The following is a 27847-nucleotide window of genomic DNA, read 5'->3' on the forward strand; positions in this document are numbered from 1 at the left end:
CTCTTTTTATCGTAATCAGCTTACCCTAGTGGTAAGTTGTTAACACTACAAGCACTGCTTGGGTTCAAAACCCAATTTTCTCACTTCTCTCTATTATATACTTCATATATATCTCTTAATTCACTAGATGCCACTGTGGAATGTAGGGGTTGAACCCATGACCACCTGGTCTCCATTGGGCAACCTTACCAACTAACCTCTCTCTCTCTCTCTTTTATTGTAATTACCTTAAACCCTAGTGGTAAATTGTTAGCACTACAAGCACTACATTGTGGGTTCGAAACCCAACTTCCTCACCTCTCTATTATATACTTCTTATATATCTCCTAATTCACTAGATGCCACTGTGGAATGTAGGGGTTGAACCCATGACCACCTGGTCTCCATTGGGCAACCTTACCAACTAAGCTACATCCATCTGGGCTCTCTCTCTCTCTCTCATGCGCGAGGTAAAAGAAATCCAGAGAATGGATAGATATTTATGGAGCCGAATACGTTCTTGTGTGGATAGATATATAGGGAGCTATAACCGTTCTGAGAGTTTCCAAACTTGAACCAATTTGATTTCCAAACCGGTTACGCCTAAACCAATTTAGGAACCAATCTTTCAATCTAAATCCGTCCTCAAACACGGACCAAGGAGTCGGTTAAGCTTTAACTGGTTTGGAAGCCAATTTGAACCAAATCGGTTTGGTTCAGATTGCCCCACCTAACTCAAACCAGTTAAGGAAGCTCAAGCCTAAAACTGAACCGTCAAACCATTTAAAAACAACTTTAATGGATCGGTTTAGGCTAGAGCTGAGATGTTGCCGATTCCTACAGTGTGGTGAGAGGGTAGTGAATGGGGAGGGGGGGGGGTTTCCGATGTTGTGAAAGCCACGAGGCGACCGGGCAAATATGATTGCGCTCTTCAGCTTTTTCCTTCTCCGAGACAACGAGACGAGGGTGGACAACCCAAGGGGCACATATTGAATTTGTAGACACTTTTATAAGAGGGGGGGGGGGGGGGAGGGGTATCGTCAGAAATTGCTTCATCGATTATTATTTATTTATTTATCACAAAATAATAATAATAATAATAATAATAATAATAATAGTATATAAATAAATAAATATATTGTGGTGTACCTTTTGTCTATGTGCGTTTCACAATATATAAATATATAAATATATAAATAAATAAATATATTTATATAAATAAATAAATAAATAAATAAATATATACACACAGAGGCAGAGCAGAGAAACAGAGGTCAAGAGACAGAGAAGAAAGAGAGGTGGGTCCCAATCTTTAGCTGGACGCCAGAACATCGCAGGATTTGAACTCCAGATCTCTCTCTCTCTCCCTCGTCTCCACTTTCTGTGCCCCCACGTTCCTGCCATAGCCAGGAGACTTTCTCTCCTTCGCTCTCGCCCACAGCCTAACACCTCTGCCGATGAAAACAGAGTTCTTGATTGATCCGCGCATCCGCATCTCTGAAGGACAGGGTAGGGAACCTGTGGGATCGTTCTCGCATCCCGGACCCCTCTACCCCTAGTGTGCAGTATGAGTTTCCAGGATGTGGAGAAAGGTCCTTCCTTTCTTTTCAATTCCAGACAGCCTAAGGAGAATGAACACCATAGCCAAGAAGCTGTGGCCGCAGGGATCTTCCAGATCAACACGTCTGTCTTCAATTACAAGCGCCTCGTCAATACCCTTGGCACTCCCAAGGACACGCCGGAATTACGCCAGAAATTGTAAGTTTCTTTTCTTTCTTTCTTTTTGCTTTTATTTTATTTTATTTTATTTTACCTCAACATCACGAAATCAATGCAAAGACATAGAGAGGTCAATCGTTTTTGTCGTTTTTTTATGTAAGGAAAATTTAGAGTGAGACGGATTTCTTCCTCTCGCCAGTCTGATTATAGACTACAATAAGCTTCGCTTGCTATAATCTATCATGTATAACCGTGGTACTTTTATTATGGACCAAATGCATTAAGGATCTGTTTATATATTATTTTGTTGAACATCATTTTCTTTATCAGAGAATCTATGGTGTACCTTGTCATCAGTGGTATTTGTTTATCAATTGCATCAAATATCTGTTTATGTAGCAGTGGGCACCTTCGTTTTGTAGCAAGTATTTATCGACTTTAGCATTGATTAAGGAAAGGAGAGGCAAGATTTTTTTCTATGAGAGTCTCCTTGCCTTTAGATTAAATATGTTTTATCCCTCTATATATTACAAAGTGTATGAAAATCTTGAACCTTCAGTGGTTACAGAAAAAGAAACCCAAAATTTGCAGCTTCAGTTGTGTTTTTCATTTACTCCCATGAGTTAGTCAATCAGTTGCCTAGTTGGATGAAACTGAAAGGACAGGTTAGAAACTGCAGGTTTGATGTTCCAGAACAGTCATATATCGAAAGTTACCCCACAGCTCAGCGTTGGCATTTGATTCCATATATATGCTTCATCTATTATAATATATATACGTAATTCATTCATGAAAAATATATTCTAGAAAACAAAAGAATCGATGCACATACTGCGAAAATTTAAATGAGGAAAATTAAGACCGTAATTTGTTTTACAGAAAAATAACTGAATATAAACCATGTAGTGAGGCCAGTGATGCAATGTAACAGGTCACATAAGCAGTCTGATGAGCTCTGTTAAAAACAATACATCAAATATGTGATAAATAGACAACCTTCTTCACCATGCAAGGCTGAAAATATGTAGTTTTGTGAGGGATTGGGATGAGGTTTTATACACATTTTTCAGAAGCTTGTAATCTCTAGACTCCAGATTCTAGCCATATATTGCAAACACGGTTCTCTCCTACCAAGTTATTATGAATGGAATTTTGTAACTCGTAAGTACTCATCATGAATTTGTGAAAGTGTACATATAAAACGTAGTAACCGAAATTAATTTAACAATAAGACCACATGAATGGTGATATTTAAATCATAAATTATAAATGGCATATTGATGTAGTTTTTTGCGGCTTGCCTATGGTTAAAGATTCTCTCTTTTTGCCATTAGAATGATGACTGATGTGAACGGATTAATGCAACAGAGTGTCCATTGAGAATGAAGATATAAAAATAGTCTTATGTGTTAAATAGAGAGTTAATTAATATGCTCCATTGCTCTCTGGTACTTTTGTAAAGAAGTTGTTTAGAATACAGGGATTTATAAAAAGAATAGTTTGAGAAAAAGGCGGGAAAGTCCTTGTGTTCTGTGTGCAATTGGTCCCAAATAGCCTATGAGATTGGCCAATATTTTATATTTTCATGTACTTGAGAAAAAGGTAGGAAACTCTATGTGTGGTCTGTGTGCAAATAGGTCCCAAATAGCTTATGAGATCATGAAACAAGCAACATGTGGTTAATGATTTTATTGGCCTCAAGTCTTTAAGGGTAGGCTTCAATTGTTACCAATGCATGAAGGTTAGGTTTTATCCTGTGTATTTGCTTTCTCGCATATACAGCAGAATACAAAAGAGTATCAGTTCTAAACAAGCCTCTGGTCTTATTTTCAGGCACAAAACTAGGCAACACATTGGACAATTGATAAAAGAAACATCTGCAAAACTTAAAGCTGCTAGTGAGGCTGATCAAAGCACTGAAATTAGTGTAATTCAAACTCGCTGGATTTGTATTCACTATAATAATCACCTCTGGTTTACAGCATTGAATGAGAATTTCTTTGTGTAAGCAGTCTGCCAAAAAGATAGCTGATGCGAAACTCGCAAAGGACTTGCAAGCGGTGTTGAAAGAGTTCTATACAGCTCAACGAAGTGCTGCTGAACGGGAAACTGCCTATGTGCCTTTTGTTCCTCAACCTGCTTATGTGCCTTCTCAGTAAGTTATATTGAACAATCCAGTAAAAGACATTAAACATCAGTAAATGTTTCTATGGTGTACATGTGATTACTTGCTGATCTAACTGTTGCTATTTCGGTGAATTTCAAATAGCAGCTACACTCCTAATGAACCAATTGAAGAGTTCCAAAATCCAGATTATCGAACCTTATTATCAGAGCAGAAAAGGTATCAGCAATAGAAATATTGAGTTAAATTGCAACTGTAGATTGTCGATGGGGTATGATATAACTTTCACCACAGGCAAGAAGTTATTTTATTGGAGAATGAAGTAGTCTTCCATGAAGCTTTGATAGAAGAACGAGAGCAAGGCATTCGGGAAATACAACAGCAAATTGGAGATGTTAATGAGATGTTTAAAGATCTGGCTGTTCTAGTCCATGAGCAAGGTGTTATAATAGGCAAGACAGCTGATCCCTTCTAGTTGTGTCGATTCACATTTACTTGATTGGTTATATCTTCTATTGAGCATTGACATTGATTTCCTGCTTGAAAATATTAGATGACATTGATTCCAACATCGAAACTACACATGCTGCAATAGCACAAACTAACCGACAGCTTGCGAAGGCTACAAAGGGCCAGAAATCAAATTCATCTCTGGTAAGTATTTTCTCTCTAGTAACTGCAGTAATTGCCGCCAGCCATTTTTGTAAGGTTCCCTACTAAAATTTGACATACATACTTGTCCTTGGTTTTACAGGCGTGTCTATTATTAGTAATTTTTGCAGTAGCACTGGTCATTGTCATCATAGTTTTGGCAACATGACTTGCAAGTTACTACTCATAATGGTGCTGAGACAATTTACCTTTATGCGTTGAGTATCCAGGGACACACAATCAACAAAATCATGTGTCATAATCAATGCCTTGTTACATTAAACCTTCACCCCTGTAACAGTTTGCCCTATGTAATAGTGGCCAATGCATTCTTTTTCTCATGTGTACAGATTGCAGTTGTTTCCCAATTTTGAACTAATATGAACCATTTGCATTCATATTTAGTTTATTCGAGTTGTTCCTAATCTATCTCTGATAAATTTTCCATTTGGACCTTATATTTCTAAGAATAAAATACCCCAGGCAACCATTAACCAAAGCTCTCCATCTCTACACTTCCCACTGAACACACAGGATTTTGAGCCTTCTGGGCAAGCATAAGGCTAAGAGTTGAAGGGATAAGTTCCATTCCTAATCTTTTGCCATCATGAAAGGCACACAAATGGTGGGGATTCAATTCCTATTACAGTATAACAGGATTAAATGCACGTAGCATCTAGGTTGAAGATATTAAGCCTTCTGGCCCCTGGCCCAACTTAAGGCTCACAAAACTACATGCATCTGGCATTGTGATCAAAGAAATTGGGCCTACTAGTCAAAGCTTAAGGTTCAGGGGGTTATATTCATATCACACCATGGTCAAAGATTATGGGTTAATTTCTATTCATACTCTTTTGCGTGTGAAAATTACCATTACAACCCAGACTCATGGAGTATTGTTGCATGTTATACCTAAATCTTTTACCCAATTGTAATAGCTATTCCGAACAAAATCTCACCATTCTGCAATGACAATTTCATTGATGTCAAAGATGAACATATAAGCGGGCAACACGAGGAGATCAAAATGAGCTATGGAACATTCAAGTCACTATTGGAATGTTGGAGAGAAGCCTTAATGTGTATGTAACAAGTTTCTGAACTTACTAGACGGATGTCTTTTCAGAAAGGTTCTATTCTCATCTTGAGTGATCAGATGTGAAGAAGTTACTAAATCTTGCAAGAGATGGAAAATATGCATGCAATAAGTTTCTGAACTTACTAGGGGGATGTCTTTTCAGAAAGGTCCTTCTATTAACACCTTGAGTGATCAGATGCGACGAAGAAGTTACTAAAGCTTGCAAGATGATTTTCATCTCTTGTTTGTGTTAAACATGTTAGAGCAAAGCAAAGGTTGAGCTCATCCACGAATAATAAAAAATTGAGCAGGGGATATGAACACACACACAAGCTAGAACTGATTAAATATTTCCAAATGTGCAAATCTCGTCAAAAATATTATCGTCTAGGAACATGTTGGATAACTCAAGCTGATATATTCTTCTTTTTGGGACTTCTTCTCAAGTCTCGTAGCTACTTTTTATGTCATCCATATTTGTTAATTGATAGGTCGGGTAAGTTAATAATATATGTCGTTCATATTTGTTAATTGATAGGTCAGGTAAGTTATATATTATTACGATTGGTTTCTAGGCGGAAGGCAATGCCCCATCTAATCTACCCGGTTAAAATTTTGGTGATCATTCCATTGAACCAGACTAGTCATGAGTGGTGTTGGAAGGTTCGTCAGAAGTAAGAGAACCCTAGATAAGATACCATGTTTTGTAAGAGGAGCAATATCCATTTTTTTATGGAGACTTTTGGGGGAGGTGCCAAGCGAATGCTTGGTGGGGTTTACTTCAAAGAGAAGATGAGGAGGGGAGGAGGATTGATTCCATCCGTCAAAAATATCTAAAGATGCCCATATATATGTGTGTGTTAATGCAAAAGCCCATTTGCTATAAGAACAAACACTGGTTCCCACACAGAAAACTATACAACATTTCCAAAGTGATGGATATATACAAGACTACTACACCTGTTTTTAATCCTTCAAACTTTTTTCGCAGGGTTCTATACCCTTTATATGAAATCTGTGGATTTCTAAGCAAGCATGTGCCTCTTGTATTATTAGTTCAAGGATGTCAAGGATCACAGATTGGGCAGATGGAAATTTCTAAGTGTTCTATTTCAACGTTGTTGGTCTTTCCATTCCCTTAGTTCTCCATGATCCACCATCCCCGTCTTTACTCTTTATTAGTTTGTTGCAAATATTAAGTTCCAGAGTTTTTCAATGGTTTCTTCGCGGCATAATTATTAATAGCTCGTAATTAGTCAGTGTAAATGATAAATTCTGGTCCTTGTGCCAGTGATCAAAGTATGTTGATTTGAAAATCTAATGTTCCATCATTTTTCTTCTTTTTGGGTAACTTTCAGTAAATTATATCCATATGCTTACTACCTGAAGGACATCGGATCAAAATAAACCCAGAATCACAGCCCCCCAAGATCGTGATTCGTTATATCGAAAGAAACAGAATCTGAAGAACATTGTCTGGCATGGGATAAAAACGGAATCAAGGCAAATCTACATCCACTCACTATATATCAGTATTTGAACAGTTAAGAATCCTGATTTGGAGACGTATTAATACATAGCATATGTCATGATGATGTACTTGAATTGAATTATTGTTTAATCATGAGAATGGATAGATTCGTCTAAAGATATCATTCACTCAACTTGAAACTGTCAATATTGTCAAAATCAATCAAATAAGACATACATTAGAACTAAATGAAAACCACATATTTTTATTTTGTATACCACATGATGTGATCTCTCCTGTTTACTACAGCAGATAATGCTACTACTACTGTCCAGGATGTCTGACCAAAGGTATGCAATGTGTAAAACCTTGTGAGTATGCAAACCATCAATAAGTAGAGGGCAGTGAGCCAATTGCCAAATTGCCTTCATCAAAATTTTCTTCTTTTGTCCTTTCTTTTGTTCATAATTGACAGACTTTTGCTTTATGATTTCATTCCATTGATATAGTGAAGAAAGAAATTGCAATATTTTAGTACGGCTCAGCTATGAATCAAGAACATTATATGAACCTATGAACAAAATACAAGCAAACTACAAACGAGATATAATCAAGAAAATTCAAGCAACATGTATAGTGCCATGATGAGTGCAACCAACCAAGAGAAATTAGTCAAAAGAGTTTCGTAAATGGCGTTGACCCCGCAAAAAGCCTGAAGACTCCCTTCATATAGTGCCGACTATCCATGTCGTATAACTCTATAAACTCCGACTATATATAACATGCAATGTAGATAAGATTCTCCATTTTCATGACATCCATGTGAGATAATTTTCGAATAATGATTCCATTGTATAGCATGCAAACAACTACACTATATATTTGCCAACTCTAGATGCAATAGTCACTTTCAATGTGGCATAACTGGACACTACGCATGCTCATCACACATAAATACATCCAAGGAAAATAGGTAGATCTATCACAAATATATAAATCTCTTGAAATATTTTTAAAAGATCTCATAATGAGTGTTCCAAATCTTTGTCATACATTTAAAGAAAAGCATAATCCAATCATTGATATGACATGTGACTTGTTCATTCAAATCTTTACACAATAAAAGCCTGGATGGCTTAGCTTACAAGATACAAGAAGGTTTTTGTATAATGAGCAAACCCATTACACGATGAAAGCTTAGATTACAATTCACAAGATACAAGATAAGTAACTTAATTTCTTGAAAACTCATTACCATGAATTCACACAATGTAGGAGTCTATGCTTGATAATGTTTTGATACCCATGCAGCTTAGGCTTATTAAAAAATCGAAAATTCAGAAAATTCCCTTCAGATAAAATTCAGCTAGTTATCTACTCCATCCGAGTTTCTACGCACCACATATCTATCATTCTTCGAAATTTGAAAGCCATTTTCATTGGAACAACATAAATTGTAGTTCCATGCATTGGCGTTGAAAAAAATCTGAATTTTGGATGATGAGGGTGATAAGGAATATGCTCACATAGATGTTGTGGAAGAGGAAATGTGCATAGGATCCATATAAAGATGGTTTGTATTATGGTTGAGGAAGACAACGAAGAGGCTGCACCATATCATGGATGAATATAATGGATAGCCCATAACATGGGATGTTATCATGCATGGGTCATGGATGGGAAGTACATGTCTGAAGATTCCAAAAGCCATCCAAAATGTGTTAAACCTCACCAATGACTTGCTCCTCAAATAAACATATTAAAAAAATGGTTTTGACTGCATGGGGGACTTGGATGGAGCCACAAATCAAGTGGAATATTAGGTTCTGATGCATATATCATAGCAAGATTAGGTTCTCAGATACACAAGCACACATGCATCATTCATACTTGGCAATACATGCATGTACTACATATCCAAGCAATATTAGACTCAATCCTAAAACAGAATGCATACATACAACCACACACATGTATCAAACATAATACATACTTAGTAATATATTTATTTGAATACATGCACATATCCAAGCAAGCAATATCAACTCCCCCCATACCAACACATACATACATGTGAAAGCTAAGCAATATTACCTCCTCACATCAATTAAGCATTGCATTTCAGAAAACCAGCATTTACATTTCATTTCCAAAAGCCTTTTGAGTTGGAATATGTAACTACAGGCACTGCAATATATACATGATGCAAATCTAATTATTCTATACTCTCTGGAATCACCAACTATTTCCAAGGCAGGCTATCACGAAACAAGGCAATCCGCCATCTTCTCCAGATTGATGGAGCATGCTCATTATATACACAATTGCATTGAATTTGTCAAACCTCATGATTCCCCATCCATAACACTCCACGATCACTGCACAACAACCGTGTATAAAGTCATGAATGTACCACATGTTGAGATATATATGACTGCAGTAACCATTACAAAGTAGTGCCATGCTCGTCTGATTTGTTTCCAAAAACCCTTGCTATTTTTTTCCCCTGTTCTTCCTAGAGGATTAAATTGTGGAAAACAAGCAGAGAATTTGACATAGTTAATAGCACCATGATTCATACCTAGGAGTACAATTGTAGCAAACAAGCAGAGAATTTGATATAGATAATAGCACCGTGATTCATACATAGGAGTACAATTGTGGGAAACAAGCAGAGAAGTAATACATCGTAGCATCATGATTCATACCTAGGAGTACAATTGTGGGAAACAAGCAGAGAAGTAATACATTGTAGCATCATGATTCATACCTAGGAGTACAATTGTGGGAAACAAGCAGAGAAGTAATACATTGTAGCATCATGATTCATACCTAGGAGTACAATTGTGGGAAACAAGCAGAGAAGTAATACATTGTAGCATCATGATTCATACCTAGGAGTACAATTGTGGGAAACAAGCAGAGAAGTAATACATTGTAGCATCATGATTCATACCTAGGAGTACAATTGTGGGAAACAAGCAGAGAAGTAATACATTGTAGCATCATGATTCATACCTAGGAGTACAATTGTGGGAAACAAGCAGAGAAGTAATACATTGTAGCATCATGATTCATACCTGGGACCTCCTCCACTGATTAATTGGAAGAATATCTAGCCAAGCTTTAAGGATGAATCTCGGCTTTCAGGGCTCGTTTTAGGAGGGATGGCACCAGACGGGATTGCATGGTGGGGTTTAGTCTCGCCGGATGGGTGAGGTTGGAGGGGGTTAATAAAGAGGGGATTAGTAGGGTTCATGGCTAAGGCAGGAGGAGGGTGGTGTGGGGGGGAGGCAGGGAGAAGGCTGCCAGGTTTGGGGGGTTGGGCGAGGCGGAGAGAGGGCAGAGGGGGTGCGGGCAAAGGCGGAGGGGGGGCGGCCGAGGGTTTGAGATGGAGAGGTCGGGAGATAGCGCGGGATATGAGGAGGGATTCGTGGTCCGATCGGGGGAGGTCGGTGGTGATGTTATCGGGGAGGAGGCGGAAGGAGCCGGCGGCTTCTGAAGGGAGGTGGGAGGGATTGTGAGGAGGAAGGAAGGGCGATGGTGGTGGAGGAGGAGTGGGAGGAGGTATGGGTGAGACCTCGGCGGGACCGACGAGGCCCGGAAGGCCAGAAGGATGAAGGTCCATAGCCGGGCAGGCAGGAAGGCCTGCCTGTAGAGGTGTCGCCTCAGTGAGAGAGAGCCTGTTAGCCGCTCTGCGTAAACGAAAACCCTTCTGTTCTGTTCTGTTCTGCTCTGCGATCTGTTCTGTTTGTTCTGTTCTGCTCTGTTCTGCTCTGCGATCTGTTCTGTTCTGTTCTGTTCTGGTCACGAGAGATGGAAATACATAAATAGAAGGAAGAGAAAATAATCTACTGCTTCTACTACTTCTTCTTCTTCTTTTGGCGGTGCCCAATATATGTACATACATATACCTTAGTAGGACATATGAGACACTGGTTTTCTTGTCACATTAGCGAGAATGATTTAACTGTTTGGTCATTTGGATCTTTACCATTTGCCTTGCTTGAAAGCTCGAGTGAGTGATCGAGCCATCTCTTAGTAGGGGGGAATTCATTGGAACATCAGCATGGGATAATATAATCCATGCCCATTGGAAAAAAGACTACTGAATGAATGCGATCAGATTGTCATATATTTTTATAGCTTAGTTGGACTAAGCATGGAAAGGTAACACGTAAAACTCTTGTAACTGGTAGAATAAACCGATTGTGGTGATCAACAATTATAAAACTGGGAGGGCAACCCTTATCTTATTGCTCAGGAACACGACGGCTGTGTATTCATTCATCAAACTATACAAAAGTCCCACCAAAGGCATGCGTGATTTATTACACGACGGCCATGTATTCATTCATCAAGCTATACAAAGTCCCACCACTAAAAACAAAGGCGTGCACGATTTTACGAATCAATAAGGAGCACCTAGCGCTGTTATTATTATAAAAGATCAGTGTTGTTTAATCGAGGATGGCCCATAACCACGTATCAGGGGAAAACATACGGATCTCATCCGAGACTGCTTCTTCTTTTCTCCTAAAAAGCTAGTGTCCTCGGGATGGGATGGGAAGATCGGAATGGATTGGAAGGGACGGCAGCAGGTGTGAAACGGACATTCATTGATTCTCATTAAAAAAGCCCATTATTAGAATGGGGCAGGTGTGAAACGGACATTTCATTCATTCTCATTTTAAAAAAGCCCATTATTAGAATTTAGAATGGCGGCGGCGGCGTCTTCTGGCTGGCTCTCCATTCCTCTCTATTGCCTCTGCGTATGTACATATTTGCCTCCTTTGGCCTAGCCATGGTGTCCGCTCTGCGCTGAAGCCCACAGAAGAAAAAACGCAGACGACGATGGGCCTTCTATCCAACCGCATCTCTCCGCAGGATCTGCGCCCAGGAGATCACATTTATTCCTGGCGATTCGCATACTCCTACGCTCACCACGGTATGGTTTTCTTCATTACGTATATACCATTTTTGCAGTTCTGCCATACCTGCATATGGATATGGCCATCATCTATATGCATCGGTCCCCATGCCTGTGTTCGGTATGGTATGGCTTGTGTGTCTCTGATCGTTTTAAATATTTAAACCTTAAATCCAAGCCCTAAACCCTCTTGGTAATCACACTTTCCAATGTGAGATGCGGAAGAAATCCGAAGCCTTTGTTCCGAAGCCGAGATTATTGGGAAATCATCGATGTAAATGAATCCACTTGTCGAATACTAGAGGTCTGTGATTGGCGGCTCTTCGTCCTACCAACGCTGCATGCGGCGGCCTCCCCCAATGGTAATTTCATATGAATGGTTACCCACTGAGCTTGCGATGAATGCCGTGAACATGGATCATGCGGTGTTATTATCGAGCGTTGAACATTGAGCTGGAGAAAGAGTGTTGCTGTCACATGTTTTCACTGCTGTGTGTTAATTAGGAAGGGAGGATTGTTATTGTTATTGATCAGACCCCTCTTATCCTTCACATGCAGGCATTTACATGGGAGAGAACAAGGTAATCCATTTCACCCGAGCCCAAGGTCAGGAACTTGGTACAGGAACTGCTGTCGATCTGCTTCTTTCAAGCTCCATGCCCAGAATTCATCATTCAGACTCATGTGAAGATTGTGGCCCAAATGCTAATGACAATGGAGTCTTGCTCTCATGCCTGGACTGTTTTCTATCGGGTTATCCCCTCTATCTTTTTAAGTATGGAGAAAGTGCAGCCATTTTCTTGGCAAAAGCGAGGGGTGGGACATGTTCGTTGGCCTCATCGGATACACCAGATGTTGTGTTGCATCGGGCACGCTGCCTCCTGGGTAGGGGATTCGGTTGTTATGACATATTCAAGAATAACTGTGAGGATTTTGCAGCATACTGCAAGACAGGCCTAGTGATCATGCACGGGAACACAATAGGGTCAAGTGGGCAGGCCATATCCTTCCTTGGGGCTCCTCTAGCAGCCCTTTGCTCCTCTGTGTTCAAACTATTCATGGGAGCATCGCTTGGTACATTGGTTCCTACAGCTGGTATGTATTGCATGAGTAGGTACTGTGCTGATCTTGGCAATAGGAAGGATGTGGTTAAGGTTGCCGTGGAGGATTTGATTGCTCAAGAGGATTTGGGTGCTCGATTCCGTGTAGTCCCAGTTGGCATCGCCCAGGATCTCATTAATAAGCCTTCATAGGGGACTTTTGGAATCTTCCTAATGGTAGGTTCTTATCAGCTGATCATAGAGATTTCATAAGTGCATTTGGTTATTGAAAAAGGATTTCATCAGTGCACATTTTTATTGTGTCTAGAAAAATTTCATCATCACATATTATTACTTATGGTGGTAGATTTGAGTGCATTCAAATTGGTTTTGTAGAATTTCATCTGTGCATATTATTATTGTTGTTGTTATATTATCCTATGGATTTCATCATTCTAAAAGTTTATTTATCTGGTAGACTTCATTTGAAGCCATGTATATGGACTCTTTTAACTGATGGAAAGTGATGATAACTTAATCTGCAAGAAATGGAATAATTGTCTTCCCTTTCTCAGTGGGCACATGGTATTGCAAGTGATTTCTTTTTTTTATTTGATATGATCTTCTATGCGCACTTAGATTTCACCTATCCCTGGAAACCCTGTCACCCTCAGTTATCCAGGAGTCTTAAGATAATCATCAGCCTCGTTATTGACAAGTTAAAGTCCATCGTCACTCAGTTTATTCCATCTCAAAGATGGAGAGGTGCTTTCCTCGCGTAGGATATTTCTCAACCTTGGAGATATTTCGATTGCAGTTGTCTCAGTTCTGCTAAACCCTAGTTATATCTAAGATGACACATCGTTTAAAGATATTTCTCAATCTTGGAGATATTTTGATTGCAGAAGTTCTCTGAATTTTGCCAAGCCCTAATTGTATCTAAGATGAGACATCGTTTTAATGTAATCATCTTAACAGTTTCATAGTTCATTTTCACCTCTTCAAACATGTGAATGTATTTTCCTTTTTCTCTCCAAAATAATGAAATAAAAATTAGTTTTAAAGATGGAGAAGTTTACTGATCTTATTGAGTGTAGGTATATTTTAACTTGCAAGGTTTTGAATCTCTATTCTAGATTGATCCATGCTTCCCTTGCTGAATCAACAAATGCTGGAGATATTTCGAAAACAGAATTTACAATGTATTTGACTTGGGAACCTTGTATTGTTTAGTCTTTTTAATTTTTAATCGGTGACATTTATTCTGTTTCTCAAAAGACGGGACAATGTTTTAAGATGTAACCTCTTGTTGGGTTGTATATAGGCCATTTTGGCCTCTTAAACAATGCATATATATATCTTTATTTCTATAGAAATGAAACTATAATGTTATACAATATGATATACGTTCTTTAATCATTCCCACTCGAAGAGTGGCATGCCATTTGTTTCATTAGAAATGTTCATCCAGAGCAATTAATCCCACTAGGTGAATGATGGAGAAAATTGAAGAAAATTCAGTTTGTGATAAACAGTTTTGCATCAACTTATACCTCATAATGAATTGTTCAGTAAACTAGTGGAAATGACAGCCTGAATTCAAAAACTGTTTCCAAACAGAATTGATTCTCCACATTTTAGCCAGCAACAAAAATTGGCTCCGGCCCACTTGTATGGATCTTTGCAAGTACAGCCCAACATTCTCAAGAGTGTTGTTTGAAATAACATAATCTCATTGGAGTTCTTTATAAAACAATGTAATCTTCGATTTAGTCCTTTATAAAATAATTGTATCAGAATATTCATATACTTCCAGGCCTTTGCATGTCTTATTTATAGCTTCTTTTTAGTTGCAAAAGATTGGGTTTATCCGTCTTGATTCTTGCCCAAAATTGTCTTTCTTTAACATCTACTTTTTGGGAGCATATGGAGTGGCAGGACCGATAGCAATGGCAAATTGGGTCTTCCATATCTTCGATCCACAACGAAGGTGGGCATCCCTCTCCACGTTGGGCTTCATCTTTATCAATGTGGTTTATAGCATCACACAAGTAGCTCTGCACAAATTTTGGAGTGCAAGCATTGTGGAAGTTTGTGTATGTTGAAATGCTTAGATGTGCTGCAAGTCTGATATAAGCAGGTCACAAGAACGTGAACACAGAAAAGGGCTGAAATGTAAAGGTTGACAAATAGATTGTCAACCAAACATCAACTTTGATTCCATATAAACATGTTCTGGTACATTGCTCATTAACACTTATTCTTGCTAGGTGAAAATAATGAATCTGAACACACACTTATGGCATATTATTACTCATTTAAGTGCTGCTGTACCTTAGCCAGGACTTTCACATTGAATAAGGACAATTTGATTCCATATATATATGTTCTATTTACACAATGAGGTACATTGCTCATTAACACTGTCTTATTCCTGCTTGATGAAAATAATGAATATGAATACATACAAAATTGGCATATTAAGATTCCCTTAAGTGCTGTTGTACCTTAGCCAGAACTTTCACATGGAAGAATGCCAAGAATGGGAGTGAACTGGTGCAATGACAGGCTCTGATAATGCCATGAGACCGAGGAGAATATCGTGTAGCCATGATACATAACTCCTATTTCTACAGAGTTGCTATGATAATATTTTCCTTTGATCACATTCAGAGGGCTTATGCTTAACCAAAAGTTCCACATAACATCGTTAGAAGATCTCAGGTTAGGCACTCCTCTGGGTTTGCATAGAAGTAGTCCTCTTCTTTTGGGCTATCAGGTATTGCATTCCTCCTCCGCGGAGCACCCATCTCAAGGTTGTGATTTTCCTTCACCCTCCGAGAGAATGCATCCCAATCCAAGAAACCATTGCTATATTCATCAACAAGTTCCACAAGTTTCTTACGATCCGGTAATATAGTTTTCTTGAAGCCCAAAAATCTGTAGCATATGCATTAGTACTGTATAAAATAAAGGATACAACAAAAGCACATTAATGCTATGCTTAAACACTAGTATTACCTGCGATGACCTTCAACCACTTTCGCCATGTTCCCGTTATATGTTGGCAAGAAAACATCACTTGCAAGTGCAACCAAATAATCAATTGCAGCCATTTGAGAAGAATGATTTTGGACATACTTCAGATCTTCTGGACTCAAAATAACCTCCTTTCTTACCTGCATATTCCAAAAGTGCTATCAGAATGGAAGGTACTCAGACACATAAAATACAACATTCATTTTTCCCACTAAATTTAGATCATTTACACTATCATTTGCTGTGGGCATCCTAATGGTCTAAATTAGATTTTTCGAAGAGCAGCAAACATAAAGAGACTCCCTTGTCAGATGCTACCACTAAACAAGTGTTATCTGTGATACTTTAAGGTAATTTCGAAAACATGGAGCCCCAAATTTGATACAAGAAGTTTAGATTTTACTCTTAGTTTAAAACTCGCCCATTATTATTTTATTTGCGTTGATAAGAGTAGTGACATGAAACAAGGTTCATCAGGATTGTGGAAACTGATATAGTTATTGAGTCCTTGGATTGTTTTAGCCACTGGACTTTTTTAATGACATTTTAAAAAACATCATTGTAAATATTATCATTAAGTGTGTTTAAACTGTTTTTTCCTGAATGACCATGTATGTCCAGTGATAAGACCCATATACAAAACAAATGTTAAGCAGACATTATTTTGGGTTGCAGTGAAAAGTTGAACTCCATTAGTAACCCGACAATCCCATAGAAAGCATTGACCTCTACAGTTTATATTCATTCGTTCATTATCTCCTGGTAAGCTTAAGACTTACAGTGTTTGGGTAGGTTGCATATAATGGACCCATTCTCCTCTGACTCCCATAAATCTCACCAGCAGCAATATAAATTTGTGTGTCCTCCTTAATGCCTAGTCCTTGTAGAAAAAGCACTGTTTCTTCAGGTGTTAGTGGACAAAGACCATCAAGACGCTTTTGTTCTGAATCTATAACTTTCTCTTTCCACCATGGATAAGCATACCTATTAATTACCATAGTGACAGTCAAGACGACTCTGTCAATCAATGGAATTAAAATACACAGAAGTCTCTGAAAACAGTTGTATGAATAGTTCCAACCTCATTGTAGTGAGATTATCTGCTTCTGTGTCAGTGCAACCATGTGTGCATCCAGAAAAAGCCAGCATATCCATCTCATATCGCAAATGGAGTACCAAGAAAGGCCCTTTAGCTTGTAAATATTTCACTATCTTTTGACCTAGCTCTTCAATATGATGTGTGAACTTGAGTGCTTCAAGGTTCACTCTACAACGCAGCTTTTGCATTTCTAAAGGAAGACCATTATTTGCTAGCCGGGTGTCTGTTTTGCTAAAATGAAGAACCTTTTGCTTCTTTATCAAAGGAAGTATCTGCTTGAAAGATTTGCAATGTGGACAAGAATTAGCGAGGCAATTAAAACAATTTCCTACTAAAAAGTAGACAGCAATAATAAACTTGTGCACAAACCTGGTTTAGATAGTAGGATGCATTAGACCAGCTGACCGGAGGCATGGACATTATGTCACCTGCCACAATTTTTTCATGATACTTAGAGGGGAGCTTTTTAAGTATCCTCACTTCATTGCGTAATGAATCGATAAAATGATCAGCATTAAAAATGTCCCCAAAATCACTGCAAATTGGAGAAGAATAAGATGATTAAACTGGAAACCAGAACACGTAGACATTAAAGTTAAATATTAAATATAATCATATTAATATGACTGAGAGTAGAGCTTTAGAAACAGATTAACATAATCTTTCGTTCTTGCTTAGAGCAAGCAGGGGGAAAAAGTCAAGGGGATAGTTTTCAATATGGGAATATTCATTTCATAGAAGATTACAGATTTATAATCATGAATACTTTTAAGTGATCGTTTCAACAATGTTTTCAGAGATGTTCCACGTACGAATTTCAAATACACAATCTTTGGAGCAACACATGCAATTCATATTTTAATGAGATGGAAAAGTACAAAAAGACTGATTGAGCAGTATATAAGCAAGCACATGATTGTACTGTGACCTTGACCTAAAGAAACCTAATGGCGATGAAATACTTCATGCCCTTGTGGTATGGCCAATCATTGCCCCAAAAGCCCAATGAGCATTTAATAAAATGTACTTCACCATTGCGTGTAGAATTCCTATATAACAAAGAACACGACAAGTGTATGAAGCAAATAAGAGAAATGCTGATGCATTGGAATACACAACCTAAGAGACCAAGTTTATACACGTTAAAAGTTGCAAGCCTAGAGATCTCACTGGTAAGGAAGGAGAAGGCCTAAATAAGGTAATCCCACAAACTGACATCCTTATTCTTCAAGATCCATGAGAGCATGATGTATATTGATTCCCATTTATTGAGGATTACGTAATGCACTCTCACACAAGCTGACATACTTACTCTTTGAGAGATATGAGGGCATCATACATGTCAAGTCCCATAGGTTGAGGGCCATGTCATCCACTCTCCGACAAGCTAACATACATATTCTTCAAGACACAGAAGAGAGTGATGCATGTCAACTCCCATATATGGAGGGCTATGTAATGTACTCACTCAATGGGGATGCTACATATGAGAATGAGAGAACAAAAATTGCAACTATGTTCAAAGTCAAACTTCAAGTTCCAAGTTGCGACTGTAGATTTCATTGGAAAGAGAGGAGATGGCCTAAATAAGGTAAACCTACGATTGTTGAGGAGCAAGACAAAATAAGGTACTCCCACAAGCTAAAATACTTATTCTTCAAGTCACATGAGATCATGATGCACTTCATCTCCAATACATCGCTGGTTATATCACCCAGTCAATGAACATGACAATGAGATATTAAGGATTCAATTATTTTTGTAGTCAAACTACATGACACAATCACTACTTGTAAATAAGAGATGCATGCAGGTAAAGATTGATGCAACATGTACACCATTTACAAAGGGCTGGTTGTTTCCACACAAAGGATCATGTTACTATCATGCTTTTGCATTAGACAAGGATGTATGAAAGTTGTTAAATATGTAAAGTGAAAGTGTTGGTTATAAAAAAGATCTGGATGCAAGGATTGAACAAATGAAGCCCGAAATCATTGACAACCCACTACAACCATATCTGCATAGTTTGTCAATGCGCCTGATTTGACCTATTTGTCTTCATTTTTTTTCCATTTGTTTTCTTATAGATACCCACATGTCACATCAGGGGGGTGGCTCAGGCTTTAATTTCTCTCAACTGGCCCTCTTTTTTCAATTTTTTTTTGTTATTAACCTTCCCTAATGATAAGCTATTGGACTACCAACAAAGGTCTTGCATTCAAAGACCTATTTTCACACATCATTATTGCATGATATACTGTTGCTAATTTACCAGATGATATTGTCAATGTAGGGATTGAATGCGTAACATTTGCTCTGTTTTTTCATCTCAAAACTGGCCCTTCTTCTCCCTCAAAACACATTTTTCTACCTATTGCTCCACTCCCATTAGAGCTGCCTTGTTTTCCACTCTACAAACATACTATCTTTTAATTCTCTACCCCCCTCCATGGGCCGGCCTCTATCAAAAATTTGTTTCCCGAAACCTCCTTTCTTCTTGAACGCCTCTTTTCTGTATCTAGCATCCCCCCTTTTTCGTCACTAAACTAATCTGTACTCGGTCTATTGAACTAGAACTTGGCATTCTCCATCTGTTTCTTCTTAACAAATCATATTCATCTTTTGTAGCCCCATCTAGTCAATTCAAACTTTCCATACTCAGCTAAGCATTTTTTGTGATTGGGGAATCTCTCTCCCTTAAGGGAAAGCAGTATAATTTTGTTGTGTGGCAAGCACTTTTTAGAAAAGTATTAAACTAAGAAACTACAACTCTCCGTTACAATCTTGGCTTTCGTCTTCATTATTACTATATTTGAGTTATAGTAGTCCACGGGATGACAGTAAATGAAAGATTACCTGGGATCAGCCCAAAATGAAGTTTTGTCAAGTTCTGGAACAATCAAGGTCAAGTTGAGAAGCCTGGCCACCGCTACCATGTCACAAATCTGTCGGTATTAAAGAACCAGGAAAACGCAAGCGTGAGGAAAGTGTACCAAACAGGATAACCATGTTATATACATAGAAGATATATAATGACAGGAAGCACTTACTGCAGCACGCATTTGGTTGAGGCCTCCATTACAAGAAACCATCAAGTAACCATTACTTTTATACTTTCCTGACAACACTCAGCAGGAACGAGCAAAAGACACAGATATTAGAGAGGCATAATTATAAGGAGGCATTATCAGTTTAGGGAAAGGTAAAGTTCAAGGATTGAGAAATAGCTTAATATACTTGTTAGAGGAGGCTTAATGGAAGAGACCAGAGAAGGCAAAATCGCAGCATTATCAGATGCAGGATCTGACAAACTCGAAGAAGAAGAAGAGGAAGAGGAAGAGGAAGAGGAAGCGGAAAGAAGCTTTACATTGTTGTTAGTGTAACCAAAACGGATATCATTATTCTGATCGAGGCAGGAGGGCCAACCCTTCAAGAGGAGAAGATTAGGGTGCCATGAGAGCTGTGCAAGTGCCATTAGCTGAATAAGGCAAGTCCACAGAAGGATACTACTACTCAGACGAATCAGCCAAACATGAAGGCGAGAGCGTTGCACTGTTCTCGCACTATTATTACTTCGGGCACTGCCTCCTCCTACCCCTGTATTATAATAACTACTATTAATTCCTCCATCCAGGCTAGTTGTTACATGTCCAGCTTCAAGGGAGTTCAGGTCGACCGGATGATCTTGCAGCCATAACTGATCCCCCGCCATAGATTTTCTATCAGATGCTTATTATTATTATAAAAGCCTTGGATATTCATCGCACAAACGTGAGCAAAATGTTCAACCAGGTTACACAGAAATTCCAAGTAATAGATATACTTCTTTCTATATCTCGATATTTATTATGAGGTTCCATGGCTGAGGGGTATTCCATCGCAGATGTATCAACCTTGATCTGTTTCTACAGTTTCATATTTCATTGTTAGCGGAAGCAGACTTGAACGTTTTAGGTTACAGATCCCTTAGTGGAATTTGGAAAAGTAATGCGATAGGAACATGATAGTGTGCTGCTGTGAATGGATCGACAGAAGAGGGCCGAGAAATCTGTGGCTCGGCATGATGGAGAGGAGAGCGCTTTCTTGGCGTGGAAACGGACTTTCTGCACCCGCAGCTTCGGCGTCAGTTCCACAGCATCTGATTCTCTGGTCTCTCGGTCGATCTCGAAAGCACAGACAATTGAATGGTGTTCACGTGGGGCGCGGGAAAAGACAGGAAAAAAGAAAACAAAAACAGTACAAAAACGGGGAGAAGGAGGGCGTGGCTGTGACAAGAAAAGGTCCCCCAACTGCGTCGATCAAAGAACAAATGAAGGAAGGTAGATTACAGAGAAAAAGCTATGGCGGATTCCGTCTGCACATGAAGGAAGGTAGATTACAGAGAAAAGCTATGGCGGATTCATCTGCACATGTAGAGTATAGACACAGATTATTGGCTCTGCTGAGAGTACGGTATACATACATACATACATACAAGAAAGACTCAGCGTACAACGCGTTTTTTCTTCGTCCCACCGTAGACCCTTCTCTTCTCTTCTTCTTCTCTTCTATTCAAAGGAATACGGTCGTCTGTATGTATAATGGAGATATACATACGATTAGGATCGTATAATTTTACATATACATACGTTTACTGTTGTATATCATTCACATATACATATATATGAATACGGTCGGTCGTATACTTGTATTGGTATACATTGCATATATTCGAATATGGTTGTATCAATTACATATATACAAATACGGTCGCATACCTTATATACGAATACACCTTCAATACCCTTCACCATACCTAATGTATCGAATATACACCTTCAATACCCTTCACGGGAACAACCCAATATCACCATGGTTGGCTTGGCCGTCGATTTGTCTTGACCATATGTTGGGATCGTTGGGCATCCTCACCTTTTATAGAGTTGTGTGTGTGTGTGTGTGTGATGATTTCCATTCCTGCTAAGTTGATCATACCATTGTAATGACACATAGCGCACAACTAGAAGCATAATGTCATCGTGATTGGGCACACTCTGGGCCACACTTTTACAAGTCCCTATATGGTCCAAGGAACACGAATACGAGAGATCTTAGGGCAATCACGATTTAGCAAAGGGCTTACTATGACTATTCATCATTTTCTCGGCTCTCTCTCCTGAGTGAGAAGCTCTGGCAAGAAAGAAAAAATATATTATGCTACTTTGTGGGCATCCTTAAAGCATTTGACACAATGCCATGAAAGAAACTAACGATGTGATTACATGTCACTGGAGTGTAGGAGAATATATGATTTAATTGAGATTATTACAAGGAGAATATGAGCACCAAATGGACAACCCAATATTGTATAATAAAGTACCATTGGAATGAAGTAAGGATACATAGATGATCTACCAACATGTTTGGAGCAGGAAGGGCAAAGTTAGACCAACAAATGTGGTGATGTTTACATTGTTCGATGTCGACAATGTCATGCCCATTTCAAAGAATCATAAGGGCTTCAAAAGCTCACGAATTCTCGTCACTCTTTTTATGAAGATAGAGATACCAACATTTTTTAGTTGAAATTTGCCTTTCCACTATTTTCCAAGTAGTGACATTCATATGAAAATGGTGGAACCTACCCGTGGCATGTACTTATGACTTGCTCTCACTCCCTTGATAAATTTGGGTAGGCTTGCATAGCATGCAATGCTGGACATACAATTGCAAGAATTTGGATATATATATATATATATATACAATGTTGGTAAGTGCTCAAATTAGTACTTGATTATCTTGCATGGCATGCATATAGACAATATAATTCCTTTGACTAGTCACTACCCTATAGATTGCCTTAATTTATGACACATTACCATACCCACTTTCTCAAGCTCTCCATTATTGGTTTCATCATCTGCCCTAATTACATGGATACACACCTTACACACGACTAAATGTGACCGTTGGACAAACACGTATCCTCAATCGAGAAGACATGGATTAATTGCTCAAATCTCAAATCCTTGTGGCTTGAGGATAACACATTATTGTATCCACTTTTTCAAGCTCTCCCATATTGGTTTAGGGTTTACTACCATGTTAAAAGTTAGTTTACTGCCACACCCATGGGAAGAAAACAAGGCCAACAACCTAACTTGTGACACCCATGTACCACATGCCCCATAACTCACTTATGTCAAATAGAGGAGATGATAATCAATTAAGGTTACCTAACAAGATCACCTTGGAGTGAGCTTTATGACCACAAGGCTAGGAGACTCCCTATATGGAGAAAACAAAGACCCTCTCCATAAATTGATAGCAGTGATCCCAAGGCTAGAGTTTGCACTCTCACATACTAGTACAATCTAGATGAAATGTCTCATGGATCATGGAGCTTTGTGGTAAGCGAATATGATAAATTTTTTGTTTATGTATTGTTTTTTAATTTTCATTTATTAAACAAGTGAATAAATTATAAGATTTATATCATTCTAGTGTCATAGGCTGCCACATTGGTCTCTTTGGAGACATTATTATACTTCTTCTTCTCATCTTTTGCATCAAATTTGTGGAATGTGGAGGGGGAGAAAGAATGACAAAAGGAGGAGAGAGAGAGAGAGAGAAAGAAAGATATATTAACGTCTTCTAAGGCCAAAATTGGCCCATGAGACGAGAGAGAGATTAAAAGTCTTCTAAGACCAAAATTAGCCCGTGCAACAAATGATTACAATAAGGTGATGTGTAACCAATCATTGAAAATAAAATAATGAGAGAGAGAGAGAGATGTGTGTATGAATATCGTAAAAGTACGGTAAATAATCAAACATGACAATATCAAAAGTCCTTGTGGCATCATATTTGTATTTAATTGTTTATAAATGCGGTGTGGATATCTTTAATTGATGTTTGTAAAACACCTTTCCAATGAGACTTTGAACAAGTTTGTTCACGAATAATATTATTGTCTCATTTTGTAGTTTGTGTTTGATTTGTTTTGAGGTTTCGTGGGTTATGACATAATGGTGTATGAGGAATGACTTTGTTATTGAAGGTTCAAAGGGTGGTTGCTTTGGCAAGTTTATTTGTTGGGAAAAGTTAGGTGTTTTGGATGAAGATGAATTGCGATTGTGTAACTTGGTTGGCCACCATCCCCCCATCTCTCTCTCTATCGCATTCAAGCATTCCTTTTTCTCTCTCTCTTTTGATCTGCACTCGCACTTGTAGAAATTTTCAATCATAGGCCCATAGTTGAACAAATAAAATAATTATATTATGCACTCATAAAATCTTCTTCTTATTGACATATACATACACCTAGTGATTCCTCATTTCCCCACATAAAGTTTTAAATGCTATCTTGTGCGTTTCGTTTGGTTGAAGATTCTCTCGTTTCCCCACATAAAGTTTAAAATGCACTTTCTTGTGTGTTTGGTTTAGTTAGAAAGCAAGGGCATGTCATAAAAGTATAGTTGAAGGTTGTTGTTATCTTCCTAAGGAGTACCTAACAACACCATTCAGAACTTCAAACTTATTGTTGTGGAATAAGATGAGGTGTTGTCTGAGAGGATTGAAGTGTCTTCGGGTGGACAATGGCCTAAATTGATCTTTATACATTCATGTTAGGAGAATGATTTCACGTTGTCTTGTTGTATGCCATATGGGATTGATTCCTGGTTAGACTAGACACAGAGATATTTTTTTGATGTCCACGGGACACCGACTACAATGAAACTTTATGTTTGGTTTGCATAAAGGTTTTTGCCAAAATATTATGGAACTCCAAACAAGTGGGTACATTAATATTTTGAGTTCCCGTCTATGACCTAATTATTTAGATGAAACAAACATGTATTTTATCACAAACATAACTTACCTCACTGTCACATTTGGACTCTTTATGTAAGAGGTTGATTATGTGTTCTATTGGCCAATGTCAGCAATCTCTTTATTTTTTACCATTTTCTTTTGTTTCATTATGTTCAACCACTAGTCTAAATCATCCTACTTTGAGGTTTTAGAATGAAGAAGAATCAAATTCATTAAATATTATAACTCTACAAGTCACCTAAGAGATATCAAACAAACACATCAACCATCTTTTAATATTACCTACTACCTTCTTCTTCTTCTTCTTTTTTCCAAAAAAAAACTCCTTCCATTAGTTATAAAATTTTACAAATGAGACGATTATGTACAAATCCCTGAAGGGACGCGATAGTTCCATCTTATGTGGATGCCCACTGACTCAAGAAAGGGAGAGGACGACCATTGTTGGATGAAGGCTATTCGTTGTCTTTCAACTCCCTCGGAGCCGCCCTTAAGGCCATCATATTGGCTCTTCAGAGTGGCTACAATTTCACTCTATATCTCTTGCAGTAACCTTGTTGGATGTGCAATTTGGTTGGAGAAGACTCGCCTACATCGTTGTTTCCATAGAATCCAAAGGGTTATTGGGTTGACCAATTCCAACACCCCTTGAGATTTTTCATTAAGAGGAGTGGAGTGGACATTGCCACTGGAGGAGAAAAGGACCTCTTGTGCTTTTATCACCAAAGTCATCACCTCCTCCTGATGCTCGTATTTGCCAATTGCGGCCTGCCATGATAGCCAACATATATTTCTCCACTTGATTGAGCCTTGCACCTGGCATAATTGCAACAAGCGGCCAACCCCCCACCATATTCGATGGGACGTCGGGCAGTCCCACAGAGCGTGTCGTATTGATTCTACTACATGTGGGCACTCTACACAATTAGGAGAGCTAAGGTTCCCACGTTGCCATGCTCCCACCGGTAGGGAATATTACCTACTACCTCTTTATGAATGTTCATGGTTAAAACAAATTATCCTCTCGCAATATTAAAATAGTTGTTTGGTGTGAGGGGTTCTAAGGTTATTTTGTCAATATTCAAACTTGGCACCTTGGGAAGCTACAATAGTTATTGCGTATGCAATTCGAGTAATCAAATTCTACCAAAGAAGAGATATTCCATAAGTAATTATATAAATGTTATCTTTTCAAGCTCCTCACTCTATGGCATGCATATATTATTGTGTTTGGTAAAGGTCAATGTTTTACAAATTACAACATTGATGTAATGTCGAATTGTTAGTTCAAAATATTGAATAAGAGAACCCATAGATAGTTTAGATTTCTATAAAAAAATAATAATTTGATATCTCAAGAGTCACGGAAACCTAAAATATTGTTTTGTGAAGAAAAAGATTTTTTCATGTTACATGAGGATTATTTGTAACATTATTATGTGCAATTTGCTAGACTTTGGGTACGATAGCTCAATCCTTATTTATCTTATCCATTTGGAATGTGTATATGCACGACCTAACATGTATTTAATGTTCCATTGTTTAGTTCATGTTATACGCTTCATTCACATTGTGTTGGCCGTAATCATATAGTGGTGTCGTTAGGCAACCCACTTACTTAAAGGGTTGTCAAATATTGTTATGGGGAAGCTAGGGTAAGAGTGAAACAAGTTTTGGAGACATTGACATGGTAGCTAGAGGGACAATATGACAAGTGTTGACTTAAGAGGTGGCAAGGACACGAAATCATATCCTTATAGGATCAACAAGAGGCAACACTTAGTTTTTGGAGCACCCAAATCACATTGCTAGAAGGTTATGATAAAGTTACAAATACATGAACTTTCTATGCTTGAAAGTTGAGATCTCTTTGTTATGCAACTTCATTCTTGTAGGACCCCATAAATGTTGTTTTTGCAAGAAATAATCTATGAAATCAAGACTTTCCGTGTGACGATCCTAAACCTTTACAACAAGCATTTGAAATTACCTTTGAAGTTCATATGGAAAGTTTCAACTTCAATTAATGCCAACCACTGAGTAGTTAGAGGAGAAAGTCTTGAAGTGTATTTTGCATTTTCACTATAGAGGATTGGAAATTGTCAAACAAAATCCGCGTGATGATTTAACTACTCTTACTATTATAACGATCATAACATCATTAAAAAGAAAATTTGAAAAGCAATATGGATCGCGTAATTACTTTAAGGAACTTAATTACATAATACACAATATTAGGGAAGTAGTTTGACATGATAAATTAGTATCAATGATGACTACGATAGAGTAAAACTATGATGAACCTCTCTCTCTCTCTAGGTAAAACACACAATTATTTTAATTGTATGTAAAATCCAGTTGTTACAACTTCTTAGTCTCCTCTCCTATGTAGGGAGAGGGACATCTTATAAAGCCATCAGAAAATGTGAATATTCGCTTGAGGAAATGATCCACACATGCTCTAACATCCGAAAATTCCACATAAGAATGCCTTTCAATTTCTTCAAATCGGGTTTTACCCCACTCACGTCTTTTACCCCACTCACGTCTACTATCAAACATGAAAGCGTTACACATATTTTTATTGTGTTGTAGTCCGCAATAGAATGATTTAAGTTGGATATATAGCATCCTTTATATTAACTATGAGATAAGGGAGTTACATCATTGGGAGTTATAAGGTTATGAGAAAGCCATGTCCAGGTTACAATGCACAAACATGTTGGATAGTTGTAGAGCCACACATGTGCACCCACTACTCTTGGGATCACATACATTGAACAATTGAGTTAGATACCTCAACATGTAATAGTCTAGTTGATGAATCAATGTCTAAGTTACTAAGGTAATACATGATGTGACTCCACATGAGTGATATTATGGATGGAAGTTGAACAT

General features: G+C 38.1%; 3 protein-coding genes and 1 long non-coding RNA gene across 5 annotated transcripts; 2 read left to right on the plus strand and 2 right to left on the minus strand.

Moving 5' to 3' along the window:
• The first annotated feature begins 1440 nt into the window (after nucleotides 1–1440).
• LOC147850428 (syntaxin-22-like) lies at nucleotides 1441–4899 on the plus strand. Of its 2 annotated transcripts, none has more exons than XM_087336644.1 (7): nucleotides 1441–1737; nucleotides 3532–3625; nucleotides 3711–3853; nucleotides 3968–4042; nucleotides 4118–4275; nucleotides 4377–4477; nucleotides 4578–4899. In XM_087336644.1, exons 1-7 carry the CDS (start codon nucleotides 1547–1549, stop codon nucleotides 4641–4643), a joined length of 828 nt encoding a protein of 275 aa, XP_087192770.1. In that variant the 5' UTR covers nucleotides 1441–1546; the 3' UTR covers nucleotides 4644–4899. The 2 variants fall into 2 exon arrangements, with proteins under 2 accessions (XP_087192770.1, XP_087192771.1); XM_087336645.1 differs by having other exon boundaries at nucleotides 1464–1737; nucleotides 3971–4042.
• A 4202-nt stretch (nucleotides 4900–9101) lies between these two features.
• LOC147850429 (uncharacterized) lies at nucleotides 9102–10816 on the minus strand. Its single transcript, XR_015531676.1, has 2 exons — nucleotides 10104–10816; nucleotides 9102–9401 (listed from the first exon to the last, which is right to left on the minus strand). It is a non-coding gene; the product is annotated as an uncharacterized LOC147850429 (long non-coding RNA).
• Nucleotides 10817–11842: 1026 nt separating this feature from the next.
• Nucleotides 11843–13427, plus strand: LOC147850430 (protein LEAD-SENSITIVE 1-like). The gene is made up of 2 exons (XM_087336126.1): nucleotides 11843–11971; nucleotides 12512–13427. Exons 1-2 carry the CDS (start codon nucleotides 11878–11880, stop codon nucleotides 13204–13206), a joined length of 789 nt encoding a protein of 262 aa, XP_087192252.1. The 5' UTR covers nucleotides 11843–11877; the 3' UTR covers nucleotides 13207–13427.
• Nucleotides 13428–15351: 1924 nt separating this feature from the next.
• On the minus strand, nucleotides 15352–21123 carry LOC147850431 (rhamnogalacturonan I rhamnosyltransferase 1-like). Its single transcript, XM_087336229.1, has 8 exons — nucleotides 20372–21123; nucleotides 20185–20252; nucleotides 19991–20079; nucleotides 17501–17666; nucleotides 17114–17403; nucleotides 16812–17016; nucleotides 16015–16172; nucleotides 15352–15933 (listed from the first exon to the last, which is right to left on the minus strand). The coding sequence occupies exons 1-8, from the start codon at nucleotides 20844–20846 to the stop codon at nucleotides 15714–15716; spliced, it is 1671 nt and encodes a 556-aa protein (XP_087192355.1). The 5' UTR covers nucleotides 20847–21123; the 3' UTR covers nucleotides 15352–15713.
• Between the last annotated feature and the right edge of the window lie 6724 nt (nucleotides 21124–27847).

This window comes from Azolla caroliniana, unplaced genomic scaffold (assembly GCF_043228905.1).
Source record: "Azolla caroliniana isolate FFs.n. ecotype wild unplaced genomic scaffold, voAzoCaro1.0.p SCAF_21, whole genome shotgun sequence".
NCBI classification, from domain to species: Eukaryota; Viridiplantae; Streptophyta; class Polypodiopsida; order Salviniales; family Salviniaceae; genus Azolla; species Azolla caroliniana.

What these genes read in the sequence shown, in the direction of transcription:
- LOC147850431 (XM_087336229.1), bottom strand. Translation starts at nt 20,846, where the DNA reads ATGGCGGGGGATCAGTTATGGCTGCAAGATCATCCGGTCGACCTGAAC. An exon ending in CATTAAGCCTCCTCTAACAA is followed by an intron (nt 20,253 to 20,371) that starts GTATATTAAGCT and finishes GAGTGTTGTCAG; the next exon opens with GAAAGTATAAAAGTAATGGT. An exon ending in GTGGTTGAAGGTCATCGCAG is followed by an intron (nt 15,934 to 16,014) that starts GTAATACTAGTG and finishes CATATGCTACAG; the next exon opens with ATTTTTGGGCTTCAAGAAAA.
- LOC147850430 (XM_087336126.1), top strand. Translation starts at nt 11,878, where the DNA reads ATGGGCCTTCTATCCAACCGCATCTCTCCGCAGGATCTGCGCCCAGGA. An exon ending in ATACTCCTACGCTCACCACG is followed by an intron (nt 11,972 to 12,511) that starts GTATGGTTTTCT and finishes CTTCACATGCAG; the next exon opens with GCATTTACATGGGAGAGAAC.
- LOC147850428 (XM_087336644.1), top strand. Translation starts at nt 1,547, where the DNA reads ATGAGTTTCCAGGATGTGGAGAAAGGTCCTTCCTTTCTTTTCAATTCC. An exon ending in CCGGAATTACGCCAGAAATT is followed by an intron (nt 1,738 to 3,531) that starts GTAAGTTTCTTT and finishes TCTTATTTTCAG; the next exon opens with GCACAAAACTAGGCAACACA. An exon ending in CCTGCTTATGTGCCTTCTCA is followed by an intron (nt 3,854 to 3,967) that starts GTAAGTTATATT and finishes AATTTCAAATAG; the next exon opens with CAGCTACACTCCTAATGAAC.